Genomic DNA, 24,513 nt, shown 5'->3' with positions numbered 1-24,513 from the left:
GCCCTTCCTGCTGTCATTTATCCACCTGGCCCATTTGCCCCCATAGAATTTCTTACACACTGAATTCCCCTTATCTGAAAATGTTTGGACTGGAGTGCTTCAGACTTTAAGTGCCAGAGAGTTTCATAATATAGAACAAAGGATATTCCCGGTTCTGAATATGCAGTTGAGTTGTTTCGTATGCGCCTTACGTACATAGCCCAGAGAGGATTTTGTCTGGTTCTTTTCAGTGAGTGCATGTAACACAGAATCTGTGTCACTTGGAGTTGTTGTCCTGCTGGTGATCGGAAAGTTTTAGCTCTGAGGGCATTTCATGTGGCAGGGTTTGTTTTCTAGGCTTTTTGTTTGTTTGTTATTCTGTTTTGTTTTTCTGAGCCAGGGTCTCATGTAACCCAGAGTGGTCTTGAGCTACTACGGTTTCTTCTGCCTCAGCCTTCAGATGAGTCTTTTTTATTTATTTATTTATTTATTTATTTATTTATTTATTTATTTATTTATTTATTTTTATTTTCGAGACAGGGTTTCTCTGGAGCTTTTTGGTTCCTGTCCTGAAACTAGCTCTTCTAGACCAGGCTGGTCTCGAACTCACAGAGATCCGCCTGCCTCTGCCCCCCTGGTGCTGGGATTAAAGGCGTGCGCCACCACCGCCCGGCTCAGATGAGTCTTGAGGTTTGAGGGTGTGAGCCACCAGACTTGAATACTCGCTAGGGCTTTTGTATTTAGGATGGTCAGCCTGTGTTATACCAGCAGCAAATCCTGGCATTTACCTTTGTTTGACTGTTGGTTGAAATTGCTGTCTCATCATGTAGGCCTGCTTGGCCTAGAACTCACTGTAGAGTTCAGGCTGGCCCCAAATGTTGTAATCGTCTTCCTGTCTCTGCCTCCCTCATTATAGCAGATTAGTTTTTGTCAGTGTGCCCCAAACTAGACCCATCTCTCAGACTGGCCTATGGCCGAGTCTCTGGAGTATTTTCTTGATTAACGACTGATGTAGAAAAGCCCAGCTCCCTGTGGGCAGTGTCACCCGCTAGCAGATGGTCCTGGGTTATAGAAGCAGGCTGAGTGAGTCACTTGCAGTGTCCTCCCCCAAGGTCTCTGCTTCCGCTCACGCCTTGGCCTCCCTCCTTGATGGAACCCTGTCCTAGGATATGAGTGTTGGGGTTACCAGTGTATGTGCTAACACTTCTACCCCTTAATGTAGACAATGCCCCCTTAAAATGCTGGCTGGATGTCACTCAAGCCTGAAGTGCCCCTGTTGTGCTTCCCCTGCTCATTTCCTGCCCGAGGGTTCAAGCTGCCTGCAGACTGACCCTTCCAGACATTCTTGAAACCACCTGAAGGAGCTCACAGAGTGTTCGACATTTCAATTGCATGGGTAGATGCCAGTCCAGGGTCTGTGCAGAGCAATTGGATGGCACAGGGCTTGAAACCCCTTGGACTGCACATCAGTGGTGGCGTTTTCATGCGCAGTTGACTCTCCTGTAAGCTGATTGACACCTTTGGGGGGGCGGGGGTTCGTCTTTCCACTGACTCATAATTTTCCTACTCTTGAAAAGGATTTCTTTACACCTCGTATTCTCTAGCTAAAGCTGAAAATTCAACTCATCATATTTAGACAATAAAAAAAATCCATTCTGCCTTGTTTTTAATTGCAAATTCTCCCCAGGGGACTAGTTCTCCTGCGTCGGAGGCAGCCCGTTCCTTCTCCGGCGAAGCAAGTGCAGTCAATTATGGTAATGAAATGTCAATAAATATAAAAATTTAATACAGACTGCTCTGGGTGAGTGGCAGATGAGGACTTGCCTCCCAGACAAATTTGCTGCTCCTGCAAAAATTAAATGCACCTAAAAGGGTGTCTGTTGCTTAAGAGCTCTCCAGAAAAGCAAGGCTGGGAGTGCCAGCTACCAAGTGGGTCTTCCCAAACTGCGAATTCCGGAGCAGAGACAGGATCTCCGAGGATAGCCATCTTCACCTTTGTTAGTATAAATTGAGCTGCTTATATCCCCGTGGATAGTAAAGAGGGGAGCCTCTCAGCACGCCTTACAAAATGAAAATGGAAATAAGACTTTTGGGGTTTGTTTTCCAGATCAAGAAACTATTCTGCATAAAAATTAGGACATGCGTCAAGGGGAGTGGTGGTGATCAGTTTGATAGAATCTAATGTAAGCATCGCAAACTAACAGCTTTCGTGTCAGCTTCTAAGGAGGGCGGCAAAAAGCAAATAAATGGGTTCAGAGTCCAGCGTGGAGACTCTGCACCGGGAAGGCTGAAGCAGGAGGATGATGAGTTCGAGGCCAGCTTGGCTACATCGTGAGGCTCTTTTTTCTAAAAGGGTCCTTTAGTCACTGCATGTCAGTACCTTAATCATCTGCCAGCCAGCAGCTGAGCACCACGATTCTCTAAGATCTTTCCCAGTGCCAGTTAAGCTGGACCTCCACCATTGTTTTCCCCATGTATTGGTTAATGTTACTGCATACATGTAGAATAATTATGTGGCTCATTTTGTGGGTGGCGTTATTTGTCTTTTGAATTCATACTTAAGAATTGAAAATAATTACCTTAGATGGAAATATTTTCACTGCAGAAAAGCAGGTACAGGTACTTGTAAAATGTAGGCAACAAAAACTAGTCCCTGTGGAAGTCATTGACTTCGGATTTTTATCAGAATAATTGTGACACATTTTACAGGAGGTCTCTCCACCTGCTTTCAGAAGCACGACTTTCCCTAGTTGTACTGCTTCGTAGCTGTCAGCTTGCGTCGCCTGTAAGAAATGGAGCCTCAGTTGAGGCACTGCCTCCAGGGCATTGGCCTGTGGCCTCTGGTCACAGCTCTATACTGCAACCCGATTCTTCCCACGGTTCCGAGTCATCTTCACAGAGCTCTCTGTTGTGAGTCCTGTTGGTTGTCACCGCTGTGATTCTGTGTTACAGGTTGACTTCTCCAGCATCGCCTCCCAAGCCGGAGCCACACTCACCAACCTCATGAGTCACGCACAAGAGCTCGTCCTGAGACTGCGCGCCCTCCAGTTTGATCATCGAGAGTTTGTGTGTCTCAAGTTCCTCGTGCTGTTCAGCTTAGGTGAGCAAAGATTTTTTTCCCCCCTCCTAGTCCATTCAACCAAACATTATTTTCAAATGCCCAACGCTGGGTGTCTTGATGTTATAGATATACTGCGTTTCCTTCTGGGTCATGAAATCTTTAGACTGGACCATGCCTTCACATGTGTTCTTACATGAGTCTTAGCCCTTTAGCAGATGGGTTGGGGTGTAGAACAGGAGCTGTTCAGTTGCAGTTTCCCCCTGCTGGGCAGGCGAGCAATGGACAGTGGAGACAGGAAAAAGTCACTTTCCCAAGTTGGACCCATCTTTCTGCCATTCATATTTGAATATTTTACCTTTTTTTGTGGTCTGTTCTGCCTTCCAACTCCTCTGCTGTGTGTTTAGCCTTGGAGGGTGGGGGTAGTAATCAAATGCCTACTTTTTACATTTCTCTCAGGATTCGCTGGAGAATGTTTCTAGCAGAATGCCCCATTCTCTGCACATATAAAGGATAGTGCCTGTCAAAGGGAAAGATGCTTCCTTCGCAAGGGTTTGGAGTAGAAAGATAGCTAAGCAAGATAGATTAGCTAAATCAAGGTTCTCAGCGAGCCAGTTGAGAAAAATCACCCCTGCTTGGAATAAAAAAAGGATTAAGGAGATGGATTTTTATTGACTTCAAAGGAACAGATTTTTCTGTCTGTCCCTTACTTGATTTCTGTATTTTTTGTTGGCTTAACAAAGCCAACTTAAATAAACTTTTTTGCCAAGTCCATTCATTCCTCATTGGCAGAAAGAAGGCTGAGGGAGGCAACTTCCCTTGGACGAAAATAATGACAGAAATCAGATTTACCAACATATGTTTTTTCTTTAGTCTTCAGTTGTAAGATAGTTGTGAATTCATGTCCGAAGAAATATAACAATAACACAAACTGCAAAGTGAAACAGATGTCCGCCATTGGACCGCTTGGTTTCAGAGTTCCTCCCGATAGCCCCAAACGGCTGTTGCCGATAAAGGGGGAGCATGAAGCCTCCAAACTCGTGCAGTCAACGTGGAAAAGAAAAAGAGCTTTTTTTTGTAGCTTGGAAAGTGTGATGAATACAGCAAAAAGAAACATCAGTGTAAATGTAAAAACACAACATTGTGCTTTAGATGGAGTGTTCAAATCTTCCAGTGGCCGGAGCAGGGCCCTTCGTGGTTTCTCTATTAACACAGCAAACAGGAAAGTTCTGAGTGAGGAAGTCTCTGTCTCTTATGTGAGAACAGTGTGTGGGTCATCCAGCAGAAGATAACACAGGCCTGCTGCTGTGACCCCAGAAATCACTCTGGCTTATGGCAAGCTGTCGGTGCTTTCAGCTGGTGGGCATGCACATTTGCGTGATTGGCAACTTCTTCCTGGCAGAATACTAAGCTCTCGACCCAGTGGCGTTTGAGTGAGTGGCATGAGGCTACACGTGAAGCTGTGGCACACACCTTTAGTCCCAGCACTTTGGGAGGCGGAGGCAGGAGGATCTCTGTGAGGTTGAGGCCAGCCTGGTCTATACAGTGAGTTACAGAGCAGCCAAGGGCTAGATAGAGAAACGTGGCTCAAATAAGAGAAAACAAAACAAAGAACATGAATTATCTTTATTTTTCCTGATGTAAAGAAACTTTCTTACATTTATTCATTTTCTTACATGTTTAAGTGTTCTGACTGCATGTATGTGTGTGCACAGGTGCATGCCTGGTACTCAGGGGATCATTAGTTGTTCTCTTCTGATATGGGGGCTAGGAAATGAACCCTGGTCCTCTGGAAGAGCAACAAGTTCTCTTAGCCACTGGGCCACCTCTCCAGCCCTGGAGTTCATCACTATCATCTTACCTTCATTGTTCTTTAAATTACTATATTCTCTGCCGGTCGTGAGGAGGCAGGTGGACCTTAACCACCTTTGACCCTTACAAATGCTCTTCTGAACAACGGTTTTTATCAGAGCCTCCACCACACACTTCCTTGTTCAGTGGCTACTCGGGAAGCACACGGCACAGAGAAAGAGCCAGCCTAAGTTAGCTGCTGAAAAATTGTCTGCCTACTGCTTGAGGAAGAAAGGGAAATAAGGGCTTTTGATCACAGGTATAATAAGTTTAGGTCAGGAGTTCATTTTTAAAGGAGTAGTAAAAACGTAATTAGCAGTAGAATTCAGGTGGTTTCCAATTTACGAGGGGAAAACTTTCTTCATTAATTTTCCCCATGGAAACAATAGATAATTACTTTTTTGAGTTTGTAGCTAATGAACTTTAGATCCCAAGTACCTGTTTCATCTGTACCTGAGAAGGAAGTTGTATGAGGGGGGCCACTTTGAAACCCCAGTCCGTTTCCTAGGCCAGGTGCTTGTTTCACAAACCCTCAGCAAACTTGAGCCTTCCGCACCTGAACCAAATAACACTGGGATCCCAGCTCCGGCCAGCATTGCCCCTGATCATCCCGACAAACCCAAGGCTGCCAGTAGAGTGGCTGAAGGCAGGAGGCTTTGTTGAGAGGTGGTTGCATCCTCATTCTCGCGTGAGAGATGGCGTTGTCCTTCCCCGATAGAGTCAAGGAGAGAAGATGGGATATGATCTCAAGCAGGTACAGCATCTTGAGCCACAAGAGCAGCCAGTGCTGAAGTTCAAAGGCAAGAGGAGTTGAAGGAACGGAGAGAGGGTGAAGCAGGAGACTGGCTGGAAAGGTAGGCAATCGCCTGGCCCTCAAAAACCCGGGCCGGCCTCGGTCTGTCCGCTAATTCCAAGGCTGCGTTGGGCATAGAGCGGACTAGAAGGAGGTGCCGTGGTCTGTCCGCTAATTCCAAGGCTGCGTTGGGCATAGAGCAGACTAGAAGGAGGTGCCGTGGTCTGTCCGCTAATTCCAAGGCTGCGTTGGGCATAGAGCAGACTAGAAGGAGGTGCCGTGAGCCACCCGCTAATTCCAAGGCTGCGTTGGGCATAGAGCAGACTAGAAGGAGGTGCCGTGAGTCACCGTTTTAGTCACCAGGGAAGCACAGCAAGGGGCTGTGGTGTGAAAGCCAGCTAGTGTTCATGTGACTTTGTGGTGACAGCATGGATTTTCCTATTTCATAGGGGTCTGAAGGAGAGTGGAGACACAAACCAAGGGGAGCTGCCAGGCTGTGGCAGACGGAGTTGGGAAGCAGTGTGACCCAGGAGGATATGTAGAAACAGTAATGGAGAAGTTTAGTCAAAGCAGCTTCCAGGTATAACCACTTGCCTCCTGCTAGTCACCCACTAAATGACAGGACTAAAAGAAGACACTTGACTAAAAGTTAGACATAGTTGGTCTAGCTGGTCAAGAAAGGAAATTAAAAGGAAAATAACAAGTCTCTCTATCTCTTTTGTGTGACCTACGATAGACCCTAAAGAACTATCATGACTAGTTGTTATGTGTTCCTTAAGTTCTGCCAAATTGGGGTTGCGTGCACAAGTCCCTGTGGTTGGATCCCCAGCTCCTCATAAGCTAGTTATGGTAAAACTACACCTGTGATCCAAGCAGTGGGAAGGCAGGTTCAGCTGTTCAAGGTCATTCTCAACTACATATCAGAGTCAGCTTTGGGATGTATGAGACCTACTCTCAAAATACATATCTGCTAAATTACCAAATTATTACATTTTGTTGCCTAATAATTTATTTTGTGCCCATTGATAAAAAGATGTCGGGAGTCATCGATTTGTTTTAGGGTTTATTTAACGGACTTATAGTATAACCCCCCACTTCTTTCTTGCAAGGAGTTAGAGTGGCTGATTTAACTTACTGTCAGCTGTCAGTGCAGAAGCCAGTGTCACAGAGGATGAAGTATAGAGGTAACTTCCTCTCTACTGTTATGGACATAGTTCACATAAGTAAGGTTGCCACAGCCTGTAATCTAAGAATGAGGGCAGAACTGGAGAGTGCTTGGTTGCCTTTTACGAATCCTGAGTAATGTCATCCATGTTAGGAGGGATATTAATGTGGCTTAAGCGCTCAGTGCAGCAAGTCACTTAAAAGTTCCCGCTAAGATGCTGCTTTGGCTTGGAGGTTTTCTTAGCCTGGAGGCTGGGTGGTGTGATGCCACAATATCCCGGGTTAAAAAAAAAAGACCTGGACACCTATTGTATTTTATATCCCGAAATGAGCACCTCTGGTTTCCTGTACACTGCCCTCTTCTCTGATCAGATGCTAGTTCTGGAAGGCCTTGTGACATTTATTTACCTCCTGTTGTTTCTCTTGAGGGGGACATAACCAGATCTAAGCAATGGCTAGGCACTGCCTCAATTAAGTATAGAGTAGCTCACAGAAGGGATGGGCCTGCTTTTTTCAGTTGCTTTTGTGCAGTAGAATCTGGCTCTGTGTAAGTGGAGCCTCCATTGATGTTAAAATCATTCTTAACGTTTTCTTTACATACAGAATTCAAGCCCATCACCAAGTGTCCAGTAGGGTGCTATAAAATGTTTACTGATAAAATACATGAAATATAGATGCAGTTTCTTTTCAACTCAAAGCCTTTGCCAAAGTAATTGTAATGTTAATAGTTTAGCCAGAAGGTTGCATACCACAGAAACCTTGGAATTTCAACTCTGTTCTATCAGTTTCCATTCTCCAAGTTTGAGATGTTATTGATCAGCTCTTTGCACAGTTAAATTGCAGAAAGGAGTATTAACGACTAAAATCTGGTACTATGTGGACATCTGTTTCAAGTAGTGACTTAATCAGGCCAGGATAGGAAACAGTAGGGAAGGAATCTCTTGCAGTTCCTCCCTGGTGCCGGTGGAGTCTTCCGTCCAGTAAAACAGATGAGAACATCCTGTCTTTATTCATCCATTCTAGCTCTTTGCTTCATCCCAAATTTCCATCGTTGACTATGGTACCCGATTACACATCACACACAACCCAAGACTCATCCCTATAGAGGCAACAACCCTAGGCAAGATAGGTTTGGTTGTCTCAGGGAACGATGCAGATGGGACGTGTAGAAAGGCTACAGTTCCTAACTGCCTTCACCTGACTGCGCCCAGAGTCCTCTCTGTGGAGCATGGATGGAGGTACGGAGGACCCGAGGCCAGAACTGGGTTTGCTAGAGAGTGGTTTGCTCCAGCCCAGGTCTCTTCTGATGCTTCTGAACCCGCCCCTTTATCTCAAAGGAGTACTCACCAGATCCAGTCTCTACAGGATCAGAGAATAAATTCGGTAGGACTTGATCAAAATGAACCTTGAGATGATGAAGGAGCTAAGGAAAAAAAACAAACCCCAAGGCATTGTGAGGAGACCAGAGCATTTTTTTTTTTTTACCTTGTCTGCTGTGGCTCCTTTAAACGGACCCTGTCTAGAACAGACAAAGGGGGCTGTATGGTGAGGCTTGGCCTCTTATCTACCCGGTCAGTGTGCTGTAAAGTCGTGTATAGAGGGTATTTTGCTTCTTGTATGCTACCTGGCAGATAGGCGATTTTAATAAATATTTATTGCCTTTCCTCCCAATCTCTACATTTGAAAAACTGTTTTAGGAAATGAGATAATAGTTAAAAATAATAATTTAAAAAGCAGAAGCACAGGATTTGGAGAAAGATAGCATAGAAGGTCAAGCCCATGGAGAAAAACTAGAGGATTTGGCATGATTTATTGTAGAAAAATAAGGCTATGTGTTTACATTACGAATATAGTTATTATAATGAAAATGATAGAGACTCTAAAGAGTCCCTTTTCCTTTATGGCATCATCAGCATTACAGCACTAAGAAAATGAAATACCACAATGAGCCATACAAGAAAGTCCTTTAACACCCACCTTCAGTGGTGTTAAAGAGTAAATATCTTTACATGAGTCCATAATTTAATGTCTTTTGTTTTGTTTTTGTTATTACTGGGGTTTTTTTTCTTCTTTCTCTCCCCACTGCCCCAGACAGGGTTTCTCTGTGTAGCCCTGACTGTCCTGGAACTCACTCTGTAGATCAGGCTGTCCTCAAACTCAGAGATCTGCCTGCCTCTGCCACTAGAGGGCTGAGATCAAAGATTTTTGGTCTTTTAAGATAGGGTGTTACTGTGTAGCTCTGGCTGTCCTGCAACCCCTTCTTTTGTTCACCTGGCTGGCCTCAACTTAGACCTCTGCCTCCCAAGTACTGAAATTAAAAACACATCCATGTAATGTAATGTCTCTTTATAGGAGAAAGGGATCTAAGTGAACGCCCCACTCCAGTTTTCTATATAAAGAAAGAAAAGTAGATGATTTACTCTGTTTTAGTTGGGTCAGGTCCGGGACCAGTAGCCCGCAGTGTCAATGAATGCTTGTTCTCGGCTCTGTGCACTCGGCCTCTTCCGAGATACTGGATCCCATCATTACTGCCTCCATGTAATGATGAGATTTAGATGGGCAAAATAAGAATAGGGCATTAAAAAAAAAAAAAAGGAATAGGGCACTTAATCGAAAAATGTTGTCTAGAAGAGAAACTTTTCTTGGAGACCAGCCGGAACCTACTTGGAAAAATTTGCAAACTCTATCATAGATGTAATGTTCAGGTGGATGAAATCCCTTTGGGATAAGCATGAGACTGAACCTGTGAATTCTGTCTTCAAGAGAGGCTTCTGACTATCCTAAAGAGCTTGGTGGTAACTCTGATCATGCAGCATGCTGTCAACATTGTGTTAGTAACTACAATCACACATGTTTACTGTCTGAACAGTGCATATGACTTAGCCTTTGGGTAATGGCCAGGAGTCTGCAGTTTCTGATGTGTGGTATTTGATTTTCCCTGTTTGAGTTTCAGCCTCTGATGCTTCCACTTTGATAAAGACCTTGTGTTTGGCTCATTTTACCTTTGTCTCTATGAAACATGATCCTCTTGATGGCAGAGCCCAGTGAAGGGTACCACGAGAGCTTTTTACACGCTGTGAATCATAGCGACAAGGGGTCGGCGGGCACTGGCCTTTGAGCCCAAGCCAGTTAGAGTCAAAGAATCCCATACAACCTTCCTAGACAGGAGTGTGCGCTGCTGCTGAGGTTGCATATTTTACTTGGAGAGGAAGACTTTATAAACGGGCAGTTTAACTATTCCTCTCCCCTCTCCTCAGACACAGCAGGGACTTACTGAAGAGTAAACCTTTGATCATTAGATGCAGTTTACAAGGGTTCCTGTCATTTCTTGGGCCATCAGGCAGACCTTCTTGCTTGCCTGTGGTACCTTTTACAAGTCCTGTTGCCAGGACTCTCTTTTAGTGCCAAACTATGAAATGACTTACATGGCTGGTAGCAGCTCTTGTCACTGTACAATGCCTTCATCCTGTCTGCTCAGTGGCTGGCTCTGTCTTGAGCAGTGGAAGGTCCACACTGGTGGCTTCCACTGCAATGTCACATGTTCAGATGTCAGCAAGACACTGGAGTGTAAATCTGGAGGCTCCTTTTCCTCCTGAGGAACCACTGCCACTCAGAGGCTTAATATTAATTATGAAAGTTTGGTCGATGGCTCAGGCTTATTATTAGATACCTCTTAGATTTAAATTGACCCATTTTAATCTATGTGTTGCCCCATGGCTGTGGCATTATGTCACATCTTCTTCACCAGCTGCTGGAGTCTCTCTAACTACACCTTCTTTCTATATCTTTCTGAATTTACAGCCTAGCTATATTCTGCTCTGCCATAGGCCAAAGCAGCTTCTTTACTAACCAATGGTAATAAAACATACTCATAGCATACAGAGGGCCATCCCACATCATGGCCCTAGTGACCAGCCCCTCTGGGTTGTCTGTTTGGAAAAGGAAGCATTGCTCTGGCCTGAGCTGTGTTCATGCCTCATCTTCCTGAGTTGCCAGTTCCAGGAGGGACACATGGGGGCCAGAGTAGTGGGTGTCTTGGTGCCTCAGTGCCTCCCCCAGCATCAGGATCAGCCACCATGCATCTTAAGCATGTTGTTGGGGAAGGAAATAACCATGGGTTACTTCTCTTATGAACCCTCATTTTGTTGGGTTTGGGAAGAGTTGTTTTTTTATTGTCTGTCATCAGGCAAAGTGCCCCCATCATATCTAAGGAAAGCAGCAAAAGCAAAGGAAAGAACAAATTTCCCCTTTTGCTCTTTTACAACACTAAATCCAGTCAGTGAAAGAGATTGCCAAATCCAACCGAGGAATTTGACCCCATTGATTAAGTTGTGTTTCTGTCCTAATGCAAAAGGAATGATTCCTTTTCTTTATTAATCCAAGGAGGAGGGGACCATTTGCTGGAAGGCAGATCCAGAAAGGACAGGAATACTCCTGTTCTCATTCTTTGCTGAGGATTTGCTCTAGAAGCACCAGTTAGAATGTTCAGGGGGTGGCTGGATGATCAGACTGGCTGGATGGCTCAGCAGGTAAAGGCATCTGCCACCAAATCTGATGACTGAGTGCAGTTCCCCAGGACCCACTTCGTGAAACAAGAGGAAGGAATCAAACATGCGCGCGTACACACACACACACACACACACACACACACACGTTTTCAAAGAGATTGAAAACTAGTAAAATCTACTTATGTGCTGTAGTTTATGACTGCGTATTAAGATAAGCTCCGTGTTTCCTGAAAGTTTCCCATTCTGTAGCAGGTTGCCAACCTTTTGCAGGCTGGCATGCTGTTTGCTGTGTGAAGCTCTCCCTCTAAATCCTATTAACACAGTCCAAAACACACCTGCCATTGATGACTGGCCCCCAGCGTCCAGCCATGCTGTATATTCATCTCCCGTCTTGCCCATCATACACTGGTTGAATTGTTCCGCGGGAAGTCAGATAAGCAAAGAAAACATCCCTAGGTTCACTGTACAATTAACATGCGGGCTCGGTTTTTACCTTGTTTAATCTATGATCTTCTAATTTAGCCAAGCACTCACTAGACACTTGTCAACTGGCCGTGCATATCTTCATACTATGGCCCTGCTGAGCTATCTGCAGCAAATAAGCACTTCCTAAAATTTATGTAATCATTTGAAATTCAGAACGGATTGATTAGCATTCAGGAGATGCCGTGGTTCAATATTTATGCCATAGAGATTTGGCAGAGGCAAATAACGGTGCATGAAGCTGATGCTTTCCTTAATTAAATGCAGTATAATCGGTGTTGTGTGTGGGTTTGTTTGTTTGTTTTTTCCCTCTCAGTGAGCAAAGCAGTTTAGCCATGACCAGATATAATTCATTTTGGAGTTCTAAGTGTGAACTTAATCAATACGTATTTACCACCGCTGAAGCGGTGATTATCATTTGTTATCTGCTGGCACCGGAATATAATTGCCCAAACAGCATTCATTTCAGCATATTTCTGAGTAGATTATGCTTTCAAATCTTAGTAAATTTTAGTTATTAATGCATTACTGTCGTTTTGCTAACTACCGCTATTTAGTGAGTTGAGTTTTCAGAGACTTGGCATGATAGCTTGGGCCTAACCGGAAAGGCAAATAAAGGGAGATAGCCCTTTGCTCCCAACATCTCTTCCTGCTTCGTCATGCCGGCTGCTCTGCTCACACCTCAGAGGAAATGTAGACCATAGTCCTTCCCAGCAGTGGTGAGCTGGCATCAGGGTCATCCCAGATCAATACACCAGTGAGCCCCAGACCCCAGCACCTTGGGTCTAGAACGAGACAGATCAGTGGCTCACCTCTGAGCCATTTATCAAAGCTTCTTCTTGGTTTACTGATCAGATCCTATGAGTCCAAACTTGTGTTCTGACAGTGTTTGGCTAAGAGGTTAAATTCCAAACAGAGCCCATATGACCCAGGAGGCAAGAATGAATAGGAAAGAAGAGATTTCATCATTTTGAAACACTATTGAACACCTGCTACCGCCAGACTATTGTGTTAGGCCGTGAAGGACATGGCAGCAGATGGCTTTTCTAAAGAAAGCCTCGCATGTTCTAGACATGATCCTTCAGATCTTGCGGACATCCTTCCAAATACGGCATGGTTAACCAAGCAAATAGTGCAAAGTCCACTGTTCGCTCATCTGCCTTTGTCTCTTTTCTGGTAGCTTTTCCCACTGAACCGAGGTATGGCCCTCCCTACCATATACTATGTTAGTGATGAAGCCTCTTGTCAGCTCTCATTGGGAAACTGAGAACTCACCAATCCCTGAGCCATACAGATTTTGAACATCTTCTTGTCTCGGGTTTGGAAAGGTGGAATTCTAGAACATGAGCTCAGACACTCTAACACAACAAACCTGTGATGCTGTCAGTCACATCAGAACAAGGACACCAACACTGACAGAAGTTACATGACCTGAGCCTGCCTCTGTAGAGTCAGGATTGGAAGAATCCCCTCAGGAAAGGTCCACAGAATGGACTTCCACAGTCAGGGGAATGCTGCTCTTGTGTAGAACCTAGATTACGCTTTCTTTATCTGTTGGGGGCTGGGCATGTGGCACAGTTCGCTATCTAAAAATGTCATCATTGACAGAAGGCGTGTCCCAGCACTAAACATGCCACAACACTGTTGTTTGTTATATTAGGACTCAGTTGTGGGTTCTGTACAGTCTGGGCGCTTGATATTTAGAAGACATCAGTTCTCCTGTGTTCAGTCCCACTTGGATTTTCCCAGCTTTGCAGAGGCTACAAGGAACTATGTGCCTTCTATTTATAGGCTAGTGTGACTCAAGTCACATTCTGGGCAGTTCCCTGATTAATCAAGAGTGAATGACTGCATTCCAGTTGTGTGTCATTTGTCCTGGTTTTTTTTTTTTAAAAAAAAAAAACCAATTATTTAATTTTATTTTATGTGTGTTGGTGTCAGGGTGTCAATCAGAACCCCTGGAACAGAGTTATAGACAGTTGTGAACTGCCATGTGGGTGCTGGGAATTGAACCTGGGTCCTCTGGAGGAGCAGCCAGTGCTCTTAGCCACTGAGCCATCTGTCTAACCCTTGTCCTGTACTGTTTATAGCAGAAGCATTGATAGCTCATTGGCAATAATCCTTTTCAAATATTTATCCTAAGAGAAGTAATTCTTATACAGCATTACTAATAATTATATATTAATTTGTAATGAAGTCTATTTATCAATCTTACTATTTTATATTATTTTAAGCATGCAATTAGATACATAGACATTATTGTAGGGTCTATCACTACTGTCCTTGCCTTCCAAAATTGAAACTTTGGCCCATAAAGGTGTAATTCCCATCTCCCCTTCCCTCCAGCCCCTGGAGCCACTTCTGTTTGCTGTTCAGTAGCTCATCTGAAATAATCCTTTCTTTCCAATCTGCGTCCTAAGAGAAACAATGCTTAGACTAGTATTACTAAGAACTGTATATTTTAAGTATGTATTCTTTTTATCTTTACTTAGAAAGTGTTCTCCACATTTAACATTGGGCTATCACATAGCATTTGTTTTATAGACTGTGCATAGCGACTGTGCCAAAGACCACACATTTACTGGGTCACTCACACCAGGCCTACTTCCTCACCCTGTACCAATCTGGGAAAGTCATGTGATTAGGCTCTGAAAGAATAGTGCCTGAAGGAGGCAGTAAGAAATGAAAACATTCTTAACTAGTTCTTCCAGGGGTGGGGTAGCCTTGGTGGTAAGATCTGCAAGCTTGAATTTGGACTCTTTATCTGCTGTGTTTTGGGGATCTGTCTCAATGCCCATACAATCTAGATATACATAAAGCATCGTGAATATTAAATACTAGTTATGAAGAATTTAGCAAAAGGTCTGGAGATTGTGTCAATAAATAGTTCTGAAAACATCTGTATTCCCACTAGTGAAAGTCTCCAAGTGAAAACTGTTTATTGGGAAATGTCTCTTTTCAGAGGTATTCTCTGGGGTACAGATATATAGACAAAGGGCTTTCTCCTGCCAACATAACTGTTTGGTGTTTGTTTTTTATTTTTGTTTTGGTTTTTCAAGACAGGGCTTCTTTGTGTTGTCCTGGCTGTCCTGGAACTCACTCTGTAGATGAGGCTGGCCTTGAACACAAAGATCCATCTGCTTCTGCCTCCCTAGCACTGGGATTAAAGCTATGTACCACCACTGCCTTAACTTACAGCTGGTTTGTCAACTTCATTCCAAGCCCCAACTTTAACCGATTCTATCCACTCTTCAGAGATATTATTCTAACTTCTAACATTATGAAATTTGTCAGATGACACAAACTCTATCCATTTCCTTTTAATCCATCTACCATCCACCCATAACGCAAACCAGAGTCAGACAGCAGAGTTAGGGCTCTTCCCGCCTTGGTGCACAGCCTAAGCAATGATGCTGGTGGAGAAGCAGAAGGAAGGGCAGTTCTCAGCTGTGCCCCTCAGTTTTCCACACACAAATAAATGAAAATGCTCGTTAGATCCCTTGAGTAGCCTATGACAGCTAAAGTTCTCTAGATCTACTGGTGGATAGCCTCTCAGACTAGTGATTTAATAGAAACCAGTGGTCTCAAGCATATAAAATGTGAAGGCTTCACTTAGGAAGCCCGTGTTGTTAGGAAACAAAGCCCTGGATAACTTATCTTTTTTTTTTTTTAAATAGTTACAATTTGAGGACTAAAAACCTGTTAGAAACATTAGCTTTGTTCTTGAACAAAGTTTAAGAAAATAAATAAACAAACAAATAAAAATAAACAGCCAGAATAGCGCCCCGTCGGCACTATGTGAAATGCTGTCCAGTGATAACCTCAGAAGCTTCCCCTTTACTTATTGCTAGCCTGAAATTCAAGGGACCAAGTAGAGTCAGAGCGTAACGAGTAGAGAATAAGCCAGGCCCACTGGCACATCTCTGTAACGCCAACATCTGGGGTACACGAGCACTGCTAACCATTAAATCAACAAACAACACATGAATTTGTGCGTGTTTTTATTTATTTTTAAATTAATAAAATAAATATTTATTTTAAATAAGTTCATGTCAAAGACATGAACTTCAAAATCCAAGATCATGGTCCCACCACCTAGAAGCAGAGCGGCTGGGATACAGGGAGGTGGGGCTGTTTATCCTCACCTGCGATGCTGGGAGTCATTCTGAGTGACAGCTTCCTGAGCTATCACACTTCAGACCGTGGCACCTCTGCTGTAGGCCGTGTGGGTGTAAGAATCATCCTTCATTCGTTTCTTCCTCTGACTTTGTGTTGCTTCTTTGAGAGGGCTCCATTGATCATTTTCTGTTGTAATTGTTTCGTGCGTCCCGCAGCTCTGGAGAACTCGTTCAGTTCTCATTCTGAGTTTCAAGCACCTAGCATCGTTCTTGGAGCATCATTCCTAGAATGCCATTCATAGGAGAAAGCAAAGCTTGCTTGGTTGGCGTGTTTATTGATGACTGCCCATCTCACTGTTGTGTGTGAGCAGCCTGGCTTGCCTGCATTGTTTGTGAGCAGTACAGCAAGTTAAGACACGGTTCCTATGTTTTCCTTAGGCAGAGAGGTCCAACAACCTGTAAAAATCACCCTGGTCGCAAGGGACAGAACTGAGCTGGGCACATTTGAGCTACCAAAGGCCAGATTTTCTGCACTCCTTTTCTGGCTAATTGATTAATTGAAACTGCAAGGCAATCTCCACATTTACCACTTTAAAGACAGTGGCAACTCATTTTGAGTAGACCAGTCAGGAGGTTGGACGAAGTCAAATCCTTCTAGACTTTCCTTGAAAGTGGAAGCCAAGTATGGGCCCAACAACTTACCTTTTCCTATGTCCCACTATAGCCTGGCAGCTTTCCGGGTTTGCTCTGTTTCCCAGTGGGAAATGGAGTCACTAGTTTGATCACTGGGAAACCAGAAGCACTTTAGAAATCACAGGCGCTGGCCAGCAGCCTCTATAAAGATTTTTTTTTTTCAGTATGAAGAAATGTCTAGGAACGAGGCTCCCATCCTGATGGCTCTGTGTGGTGACCAGAAGGATCAGTGGTAACAGGTTCGAAGCCCGAATTCACAACAGATTCTGGCTTTCCTAATCAATGAGGGTCAAGACATTCATTGCTCATGATCAAAAAACCTGAAGAACCAGAAAATAAAAGAAAGCCAGGAAAGAGTTTTAGTAATTAGCAATTTCTCCTAAAATTAAGAGAAAATAACCTGTTGTTGTTGGCCACAGGAATGCTGAGATAAATGGAATAGCCACATGTGCTGGCAAGTGTCCAGGGCAGCGTCTATCAGCAGAGCTGGAGGCCGGGGATACTGTAACTGTATCAGTTCTAATTATAACTTCAAGGAAATTCCTCTCTCCATGAGGTGGCTGCAGCTTATTCTTCCCTTAGAAAAGAATACAGCTTTTAGCATTTAAACATCTTATTGCCCCCATTTGAGCTCTGGGTTCTATTTTCCAGATTTCTGTTTTGAGTTGAGAATCTTTGGAATTCTTGGGAGACCTGGGTCACCTGTTGCCACCACTCACATTATTCTGTTAAATGGCAAACGCCATGAGTTAGTGATTTGCTCCCCCATTCAAGGATATTTTAAAAATGTAAGAAATCATTCCTCTACATATCTTACTCATATCATTTCTAGAAATTTCTGGCTCATTCTTCTATGCAATTTGGCTGTACTAAATGACATTCTGATGCAGAGTAAATAAGAGTTCCTACTACTCCGTATCATAGTCAACACCATCATTTTTTATAGTTCATTAGAGTAGGTTACCATTGTTAGATTGTACTTGTGATTATCCGTGGCACTGAACATCCTTCTACCCATTTCTTTAAACTATCAGTGCATGTCTTTAGCTCCCTGGGAAACCGCTCTCCTTACTCGGTCCCAGGGCTGTCCTTCTATGGGTAGATGGATCGGTGGATTCTTTTTCTTTCACAGAAGTGGGTGTACTCATCAATGTTTTACTCTGTGATGTTGGTGTTTGTGTTTCCTTTAGGAAATCCTTCTCAATTTTTAAAGTGTGTGTATGTGTGAGTGTATACTTATTTATTACAATGTGATCCTTTTCCATATCTTCTAATTAGTTAATAACCACATAGCAAAGCATTGCCTTATTATTTGAAAGGGATTTTCTATAGTTTACTTCTGTGGAGTGATGAACACCATAGTACAGAACTTAAGATAAACTATCTTGATCTTTAGACCTTCAAAATGCTTAGACTTTATTGTTTTTGTGTAGAATGCATGAGTTTTTATTTTTGTTAGAAAGTAGTTAATTGTCCCAATACTAGTTATGAATAAATTGCTTTCTCATTTTTAATGGTCTGTCTTCCATATATTCAAAGTGTGTGTGTGTGTGCGCACGCGCGTACATGCACACACATACATATGGATCTCTGTGAATTTTTTATCTTATGTCATTGACCATTTTGGTTATTTCAAAGCAAATACGTGTTTTAATCCTTCCTATGGAAATCTTTACAGTCTCTTCTTTCCTTTTGTTTTTATGAGACAGGGTCTCTCTACATAGCCTTGGCCATTCTGGAGTTTAGTATGTAGACCAGACTAGACTGACCTCAAACTCACTGAGATCCACCTGCCTCTCCCTCCTTTATTCTGGGTATGCACCCCCATGCCCGGCTCCTCTAGTGAATCCTGATAAATGGTTAATTGGTCTCATTTTTAAAAGTCTTATTTGTTTATAGACTTTTGCTGTTCCATGTAAATGGTAGGTTTGGGTTATTACTAAGGTAGGAACTGAGCCAAGTTTAGAAATTGATTGGGGGAAAGTTTTTTACTTCCCAGAACTGAGTCCTCATTCCTGAACATGGTTTTATCTTCTTCAGTTGGTGGGAGTATGCTGATAGCCTCAGGAAGCTATTCACAGATGCACTTTGCTTGTAACTCATGCTTGTCTAGCCTCTTTACAGAGTTTGTTATTACAGTGCAATCTTTTTTCTTCAGCATTTTCTCATTGGTTAATACCCACATGCTGAGTATTTTTAGGTGGGTAAGTGTCTCATAAACTACCAGGTTCCCTTATTAGTGAAATTACTTTTCCGGACTTTTCTCTTGACTTGGTGTTTCCCCATATGGCTTATATTACTCTGTTGACTAGATGATGTTAACTTGGAGCTGTGATAACAATCATGTCTCTTATAAGATAGTTATAAAGTCTCAGAAATTCACTATGAAAAGTTTTGCTTATATAGGAAGAAAGAAGGAAAGACATTGTTGACCATGAAGATACGCAGGTATATTTTTCTTGCTTTGCCTTCTATTTCAGTAGATTCCCCCTCTTTATTAATTTGTTCTCATTTTAGCTTCTTGGGTTGATCATTCTCTGCATCTGTTTCTAGCAATACGTTAATGTTTTTCTGGAAAGAATCAGGGTTAGAAAGTTGCCTCTTGGCACAGCCATAGCAACCATGGATTTCAGGAAGTCTAGAAGGGCGTGCTTGTCAACCTGGAAACTCTAGGGGGCGCCACTCACGTAAGAGTCTATGTCAGAGCCTTGTGTGGTACATAACCTGAGAGTGACCCTCTTTCGTGGTTCTATAGTCACCTCTAAATATTTTATATTTCTTTTGTCTTCTATTGTGGTTTTAAAAATCTATGGTTTCTCTAGAAATGGGCTTTCAAATTCCAAAACAAATGTGAGTTTGGCTGTCTAAACTATGAGCTACATGTCACAGAGACTTCTTTGTAATGTGATATTTAGTCAATTTTTGGAAGTTTGGCTTATGTAATATAATATATTTGTCAAGTGTCAAGTTTTAGTCACCTTCATCATTCTGATCATTGGGGGTGGGGTGGGGTACCTGTGGAGGACACAGGCATAGTATCCCCTACAGCTGGACTTATAGGCAGTTAAAGCCTCCTGATGTCGGTGCTGGGAACCGACCTCACACCCTCATAAGATGGCTGAACCATCTCTTCAGCCCTACTTATTATTTCTTATTTAGAGATTTTGTACACGAATACAATGTTTTTTATCATGTCCCCTACTCTGTCACCTCCGATTCTTGCAACTCTACCTCGCCATGCTCTCCATCCCCAATTCTTCCTGTTTCCCCCTCACCCTCTCCTAAACTCTCCTTTGTCTGTCTGAAGAAAGGCATGTCTTTTAAAAATTCTCATTGCCCTTTCTGCGCTGGTTTCATTTCAACTGCTTAGCTGATGTAGTGGGATTTCTTGTGCTTCTGTGGTGGGTGGCTTCCCTGGAAGCCCCGTGTGGTTGTATTCTGTTCTGTTAGTCTCTTTTCAAGTTTTCATTTTGAAATCATTACAGATTTGATCGAAGTCCAGGAGAAAACACTCACCCAGGAGGTCCTACCTACTTTCTTCCATTTTTCCTAGCCAAATGCCTCATTTTGTGATATAAGTCAGAAAGGTAGTATTGGTTCGGTCCAGTGAGTGTATGCAGTTACTAGGTTTGTGTGTCAGCAGTTTTGCACACGCTTGTTTCTGTGTGCACCCTGCTGTTCCTACAGAGAAAGTTTGGCCTGTGCTTGGCAAGCCGTCTTCCTATTTGACCTGTGAAGCGGACTCTAGTCTGCCTTTCCAGATTCGCCAATCACTGTCCTCTCATCTCAGGGCTCTGCCCCTAGCAAGCCTGATGATTTGAGGAGTTTCTGTCAAGTCTTTAACCCTTGGAGTCGCTTTCTGTTCTGCCTTCTGGAAATATCTTATATTGCCTTTCATACCCCCACGACTTGTGATATTCCTGTTGCCACAACCAGAACGATGGTCTGGATAGTCTCTCAGACCGTTGCACAAGGCCTTATCCAGTCTTCATTGGAAGCCCAGATTCCTGGGGCTTTGCCTGGACCTACTCAATGGAAATGTCAATGGTTAGAGTTTCAGAATCTGAATTTTTTTTAGGTGAAACTGAATTTTTATAACCTACCAAGAACTCTCCATAATTCAGCATCTGAACAGCTACTCCTAAATTTTGTGGCTCCTCATTTCAGGGTGAAAGGTTAGTTAATAATGCTTAGAATTAAACCAGAATGTTTGGGATAATAATGCCCATAGTGAGAACTATATTACACTACACAAATGTGTAACGTGCTGTCCTCTGATACATAAGCCAAGAGTCTAGAGAATGGGGACCTGCGACCTTCTGAACAGTGGTCACCTGTCGACAAGTCCTAATGTGTAGCTTTCCAACCTTCTGAACAGTGGTCACCTGTCGACAAGTCCTAATGTGCAGCTTTCCAAGCCCTTGGCTAGCCCAGACAGCAAAGGGGACTAGAAGAAGAACTGCAGTCACAGATGCCAAACAAATGTCTTCTCTGCTTTGAAACATCTAGGCACCGTCAAAAGAGACACATTTATAGAGTAATTACACTAAATAGACCATACTAAATAGATTATTCATTGTTACCAGACCTTAATTTTGCAAACACAACTTTATTCTTCAAAATGTTCACTTATAAAAATTTATTGGTGACTGACTCACTGGGTGGTGGTGGCGGCACATGCCTTTAATCTTAGGCTGAGGCAGGTGGATCTCTGTGAGTTCAAGGCCAGCCTGGTCTACAAAAACTAGTTTCAAGACAAGGCTCCAAAGCTACAGAGAAACCCTGTCTCGAAAAACTAAAAAAAAAATTATTGGTGACTGAGATGGCTCAGCTGGTTAAGGGTGCTTGCTGCCAAGTCCGATGACATGGATTCAAACCCTGTAACACACACACGATGGAGAGAATCAACTCAAATTTTCCTCTGACCTCCACATAACATGCACATACATATCATACGCACGCACGCAGCACGAGACTGTGCTTTCATTTCCCGGCCACCCTGGACCCAATTAATCACACAGAAGCTATATTAATTACAACACTATTTTGGCCAATGACTTGGGCATATTGCCAGCTAGCTCTTACCTCTTAAATTAACCCATTTCTATTAATCTATGTATCACCATGAATCTGTGGCTTACCAGTAATGTTTTGGCATCTTTCTCCTTCAGCATCTCCATGGCATCTCTTTGACTGCCTTCTCTTTCTCCGTCTCCATTCAGATTTCCCGACTGGCTTTACTCTGCTAAGCCATTGGTCTGTAACGGGCTTTATTTATCAATCAATAAATGCAACATATATACAGAAGGACATCCCACATCTCATGTGTGTGCATACAAAGTAAATAAAATGTAAAAAAGTTAAAATGATTACTAGATGTGAAAAATCACTACATACAAGATACCAGATTACTAGCATTTATTACAGGTCAGCCAGAAGGTTCTTGCAGTCCTACATACTGGGATGGGGGTGAGAGAGACAGAGATAGCAATAGAAGGTTTCTCAAAATTGTTCTAAGACAATTGCTTGTTCCAAAGCAAGCTTATGATGGATAAATAACACAAAGTTTTCATTTTTAAACTGTAGTCAGTAAAGCAGCTATTACATGGTGAGCAGATACCTGAGTTACAAATAAATATGGATTTGATCAGCTCCAAAACCAAAATGGGGTAGCTAGTAGTTAATAGTCACATTAGTCAAAGAAGAAAGAAACTCAAAGGCAAGAGAGTCGAATGAGACTGTGAAGAATAAATGGAGGTGCCTGGGGGTGGGTTTCTGAATCAAAATGAGAATTGCAAACTTAAAGGGAGGGCATGTTTATAACACAAGACAGGCTCTGGGATGCTAGTACTCAGGATGCTGTGGCAGGAGGATTTTGAGCTCCAGGTCACCCTGCACTATGTGGTGCAACCCTGGTCAAAAACAAACAAAACAAGGTCTACCTGAACTTCTAGTTCATTCGTGTTGTTTTCTTTGTGAATGGCTTTGCCTTTGTGGATTCCATTGGCTCGGAGAATCACCTACAAAAATGAAAATGTTTGTGCACGCAGTGACAGGGTCTGCATCCTCTCGGCATTTCCTGTCCTTTCTTCCTTTATCTTCTTGTCTCTAGCTGTGCTTTTTAGTACTATGTGTTCCCAGCCCCTATTGAGAGGGTTTATGAAGAAACAAGGTGGGATGCAGCCATGGATGGGCTGCCAGGGGGTTCACCCTCACCCAGTGCTGTCCCAAAGATCAGTGATGAGCTGTAGCCTCAGAATTGGTTTCTGGGGTTTTCTGACTGTGATATAATTCTCATATTATAGATAATTAGTATATACATATATAATATACAAATAAAAATATGTAAGAGTCTCTTTATTATACTTGTGACCCAATACACGTGTTTGTCAGCCACTGACTCGTGGCATCTTGAAAGCACCCAATAGCTGTTCACACCTGTGTGTTCACCCTCAACACACACCAAAGTACAGTGGAGGAGGGCAGAGAGGCTCCCAAGTGCGGCACCCTGGCAGCTCTCAGCAGGGCAATAGTACAATCACTCAATGCCATGGCCACGAGCATTCATCCCAGAGCTGCTAATTGCTAGAGCTGTGCGGTGCAGCCTAGCACAGCACCAACCATGCAGCGCGGCATCCTAAAGCCCCCGCCTATGAAGCCTGAGCCTCGGTTTCCACATTATGAGCTCCTGGTCATCACTTAGGGCCTACATGGTGATTCTTCGCAGGTACCTGCTTGGCTCTCTTGATGCATCACCCCCACCCCCATCCCCATTTAGCGCCATGCAGCAAGTCCTATATCAAAATGATTGTATGAATGTTTCTGTCACTTGTCTGAAGTCTGCAATGTCCAAACCAAGCGCAAGAGTTCACACAGCCTGTAGATGGGTGAGTGGGTGGGTAGGTGCATGAATGAGCAGTGATTAAGTGAAAGCCATAACGGGCAGTCTGAAAGGTGTGTTAACCATCTTACCACTGTTTGCAGTTCATTCAATCTTGAGACGGGTGAGGGAAAACAACCAAGCCAAGTTGAAGGATACGAGGCCAGACTTTTTCCTGCCTCCCTTGGCGGATGCCTGGCGGAGGAAACAAACAGTTGTACCGTCTGTCCAGGCAGTTAGTTAATGGGTTAGAGCATCCTCATCTTGTTTTTATGGCATCAACTGGTTTAGGAGAAAGACAAGTGTCTCAGAGTCCAATGGGCATCATCCATATTTAATGCCCCATGCTATCACAGGCAAACTACTTGGATGGTCATCAGCACCACTTAAAAAATGGCTCCTTGTTAAATAATTCATACATGTGATGGGGGAAGCTGCAAGCAGTGCTCAGAGCTCCAGTAATTAATGGGCTGGTTACAAGATGCTCATAAGATGGCTTAACCACTAGCGCTACCCCGTAGCTTTGAATGTTTTAACATTAAGCCCACGTGCATCAATGGCCAAAAAAAGGGGGGTGTGGTTGGTGTAGAGCTTGGTGGGAGGTAGGAGAGAGAGAGGGTCACCAGCTATCACACAGTTTGGAGGCCTCAGCTATTAAAAGACTTTGTCAGAGGATACAGGCCTTAGTCCCTTCCCTCGTGCCCCAAGCATCCCTTCCCTGTCTCTAATCACATTAAAAGCACCGAGAATGCACAACCTTTCTGTTCTGGGTTCTGTTTTATCCCCCTGCTTTGAGAATTAGGGATGAACCCGAGCCCTGTTTGTTTGTTTTCTTGCCTGTTCTCTATTGTTGGCTCTTCTTGGAAATTAACCTGCGAGCTTTCTTGGAGGGATTAGTCGGCAGCGTCTCAATTCTGGGAATTGAGAGAGGAAAATGGCCCCATGGCTGCTCAACAGCACGCTGGTCCCCATGCAGCCCACCCCAC

General features: G+C 43.4%; 1 protein-coding gene across 5 annotated transcripts in view; it reads left to right on the top strand.

Annotated features, from left to right (window-relative positions):
• The window catches only part of Nr5a2 (nuclear receptor subfamily 5 group A member 2), a 129,839-nt gene that overhangs the window by 84,150 nt on the left and 21,176 nt on the right, over positions 1-24,513 (top strand). For all 5 annotated transcript variants that reach the window (XM_005348440.3, XM_026779958.1, XM_026779960.1 and 2 more), the window contains exon 7: positions 2,932-3,079. In XM_005348440.3, the coding sequence (XP_005348497.2) occupies positions 2,932-3,079 (148 nt within the window). The remainder of the gene's footprint in view (positions 1-2,931; positions 3,080-24,513) is intronic.

Source organism: Microtus ochrogaster, chromosome 6, assembly GCF_000317375.1.
Source record: "Microtus ochrogaster isolate Prairie Vole_2 chromosome 6, MicOch1.0, whole genome shotgun sequence".
Classification (NCBI taxonomy): domain Eukaryota; kingdom Metazoa; phylum Chordata; class Mammalia; order Rodentia; family Cricetidae; genus Microtus; species Microtus ochrogaster.
This window is presented reverse-complemented; position numbering and strand designations above follow the sequence as displayed.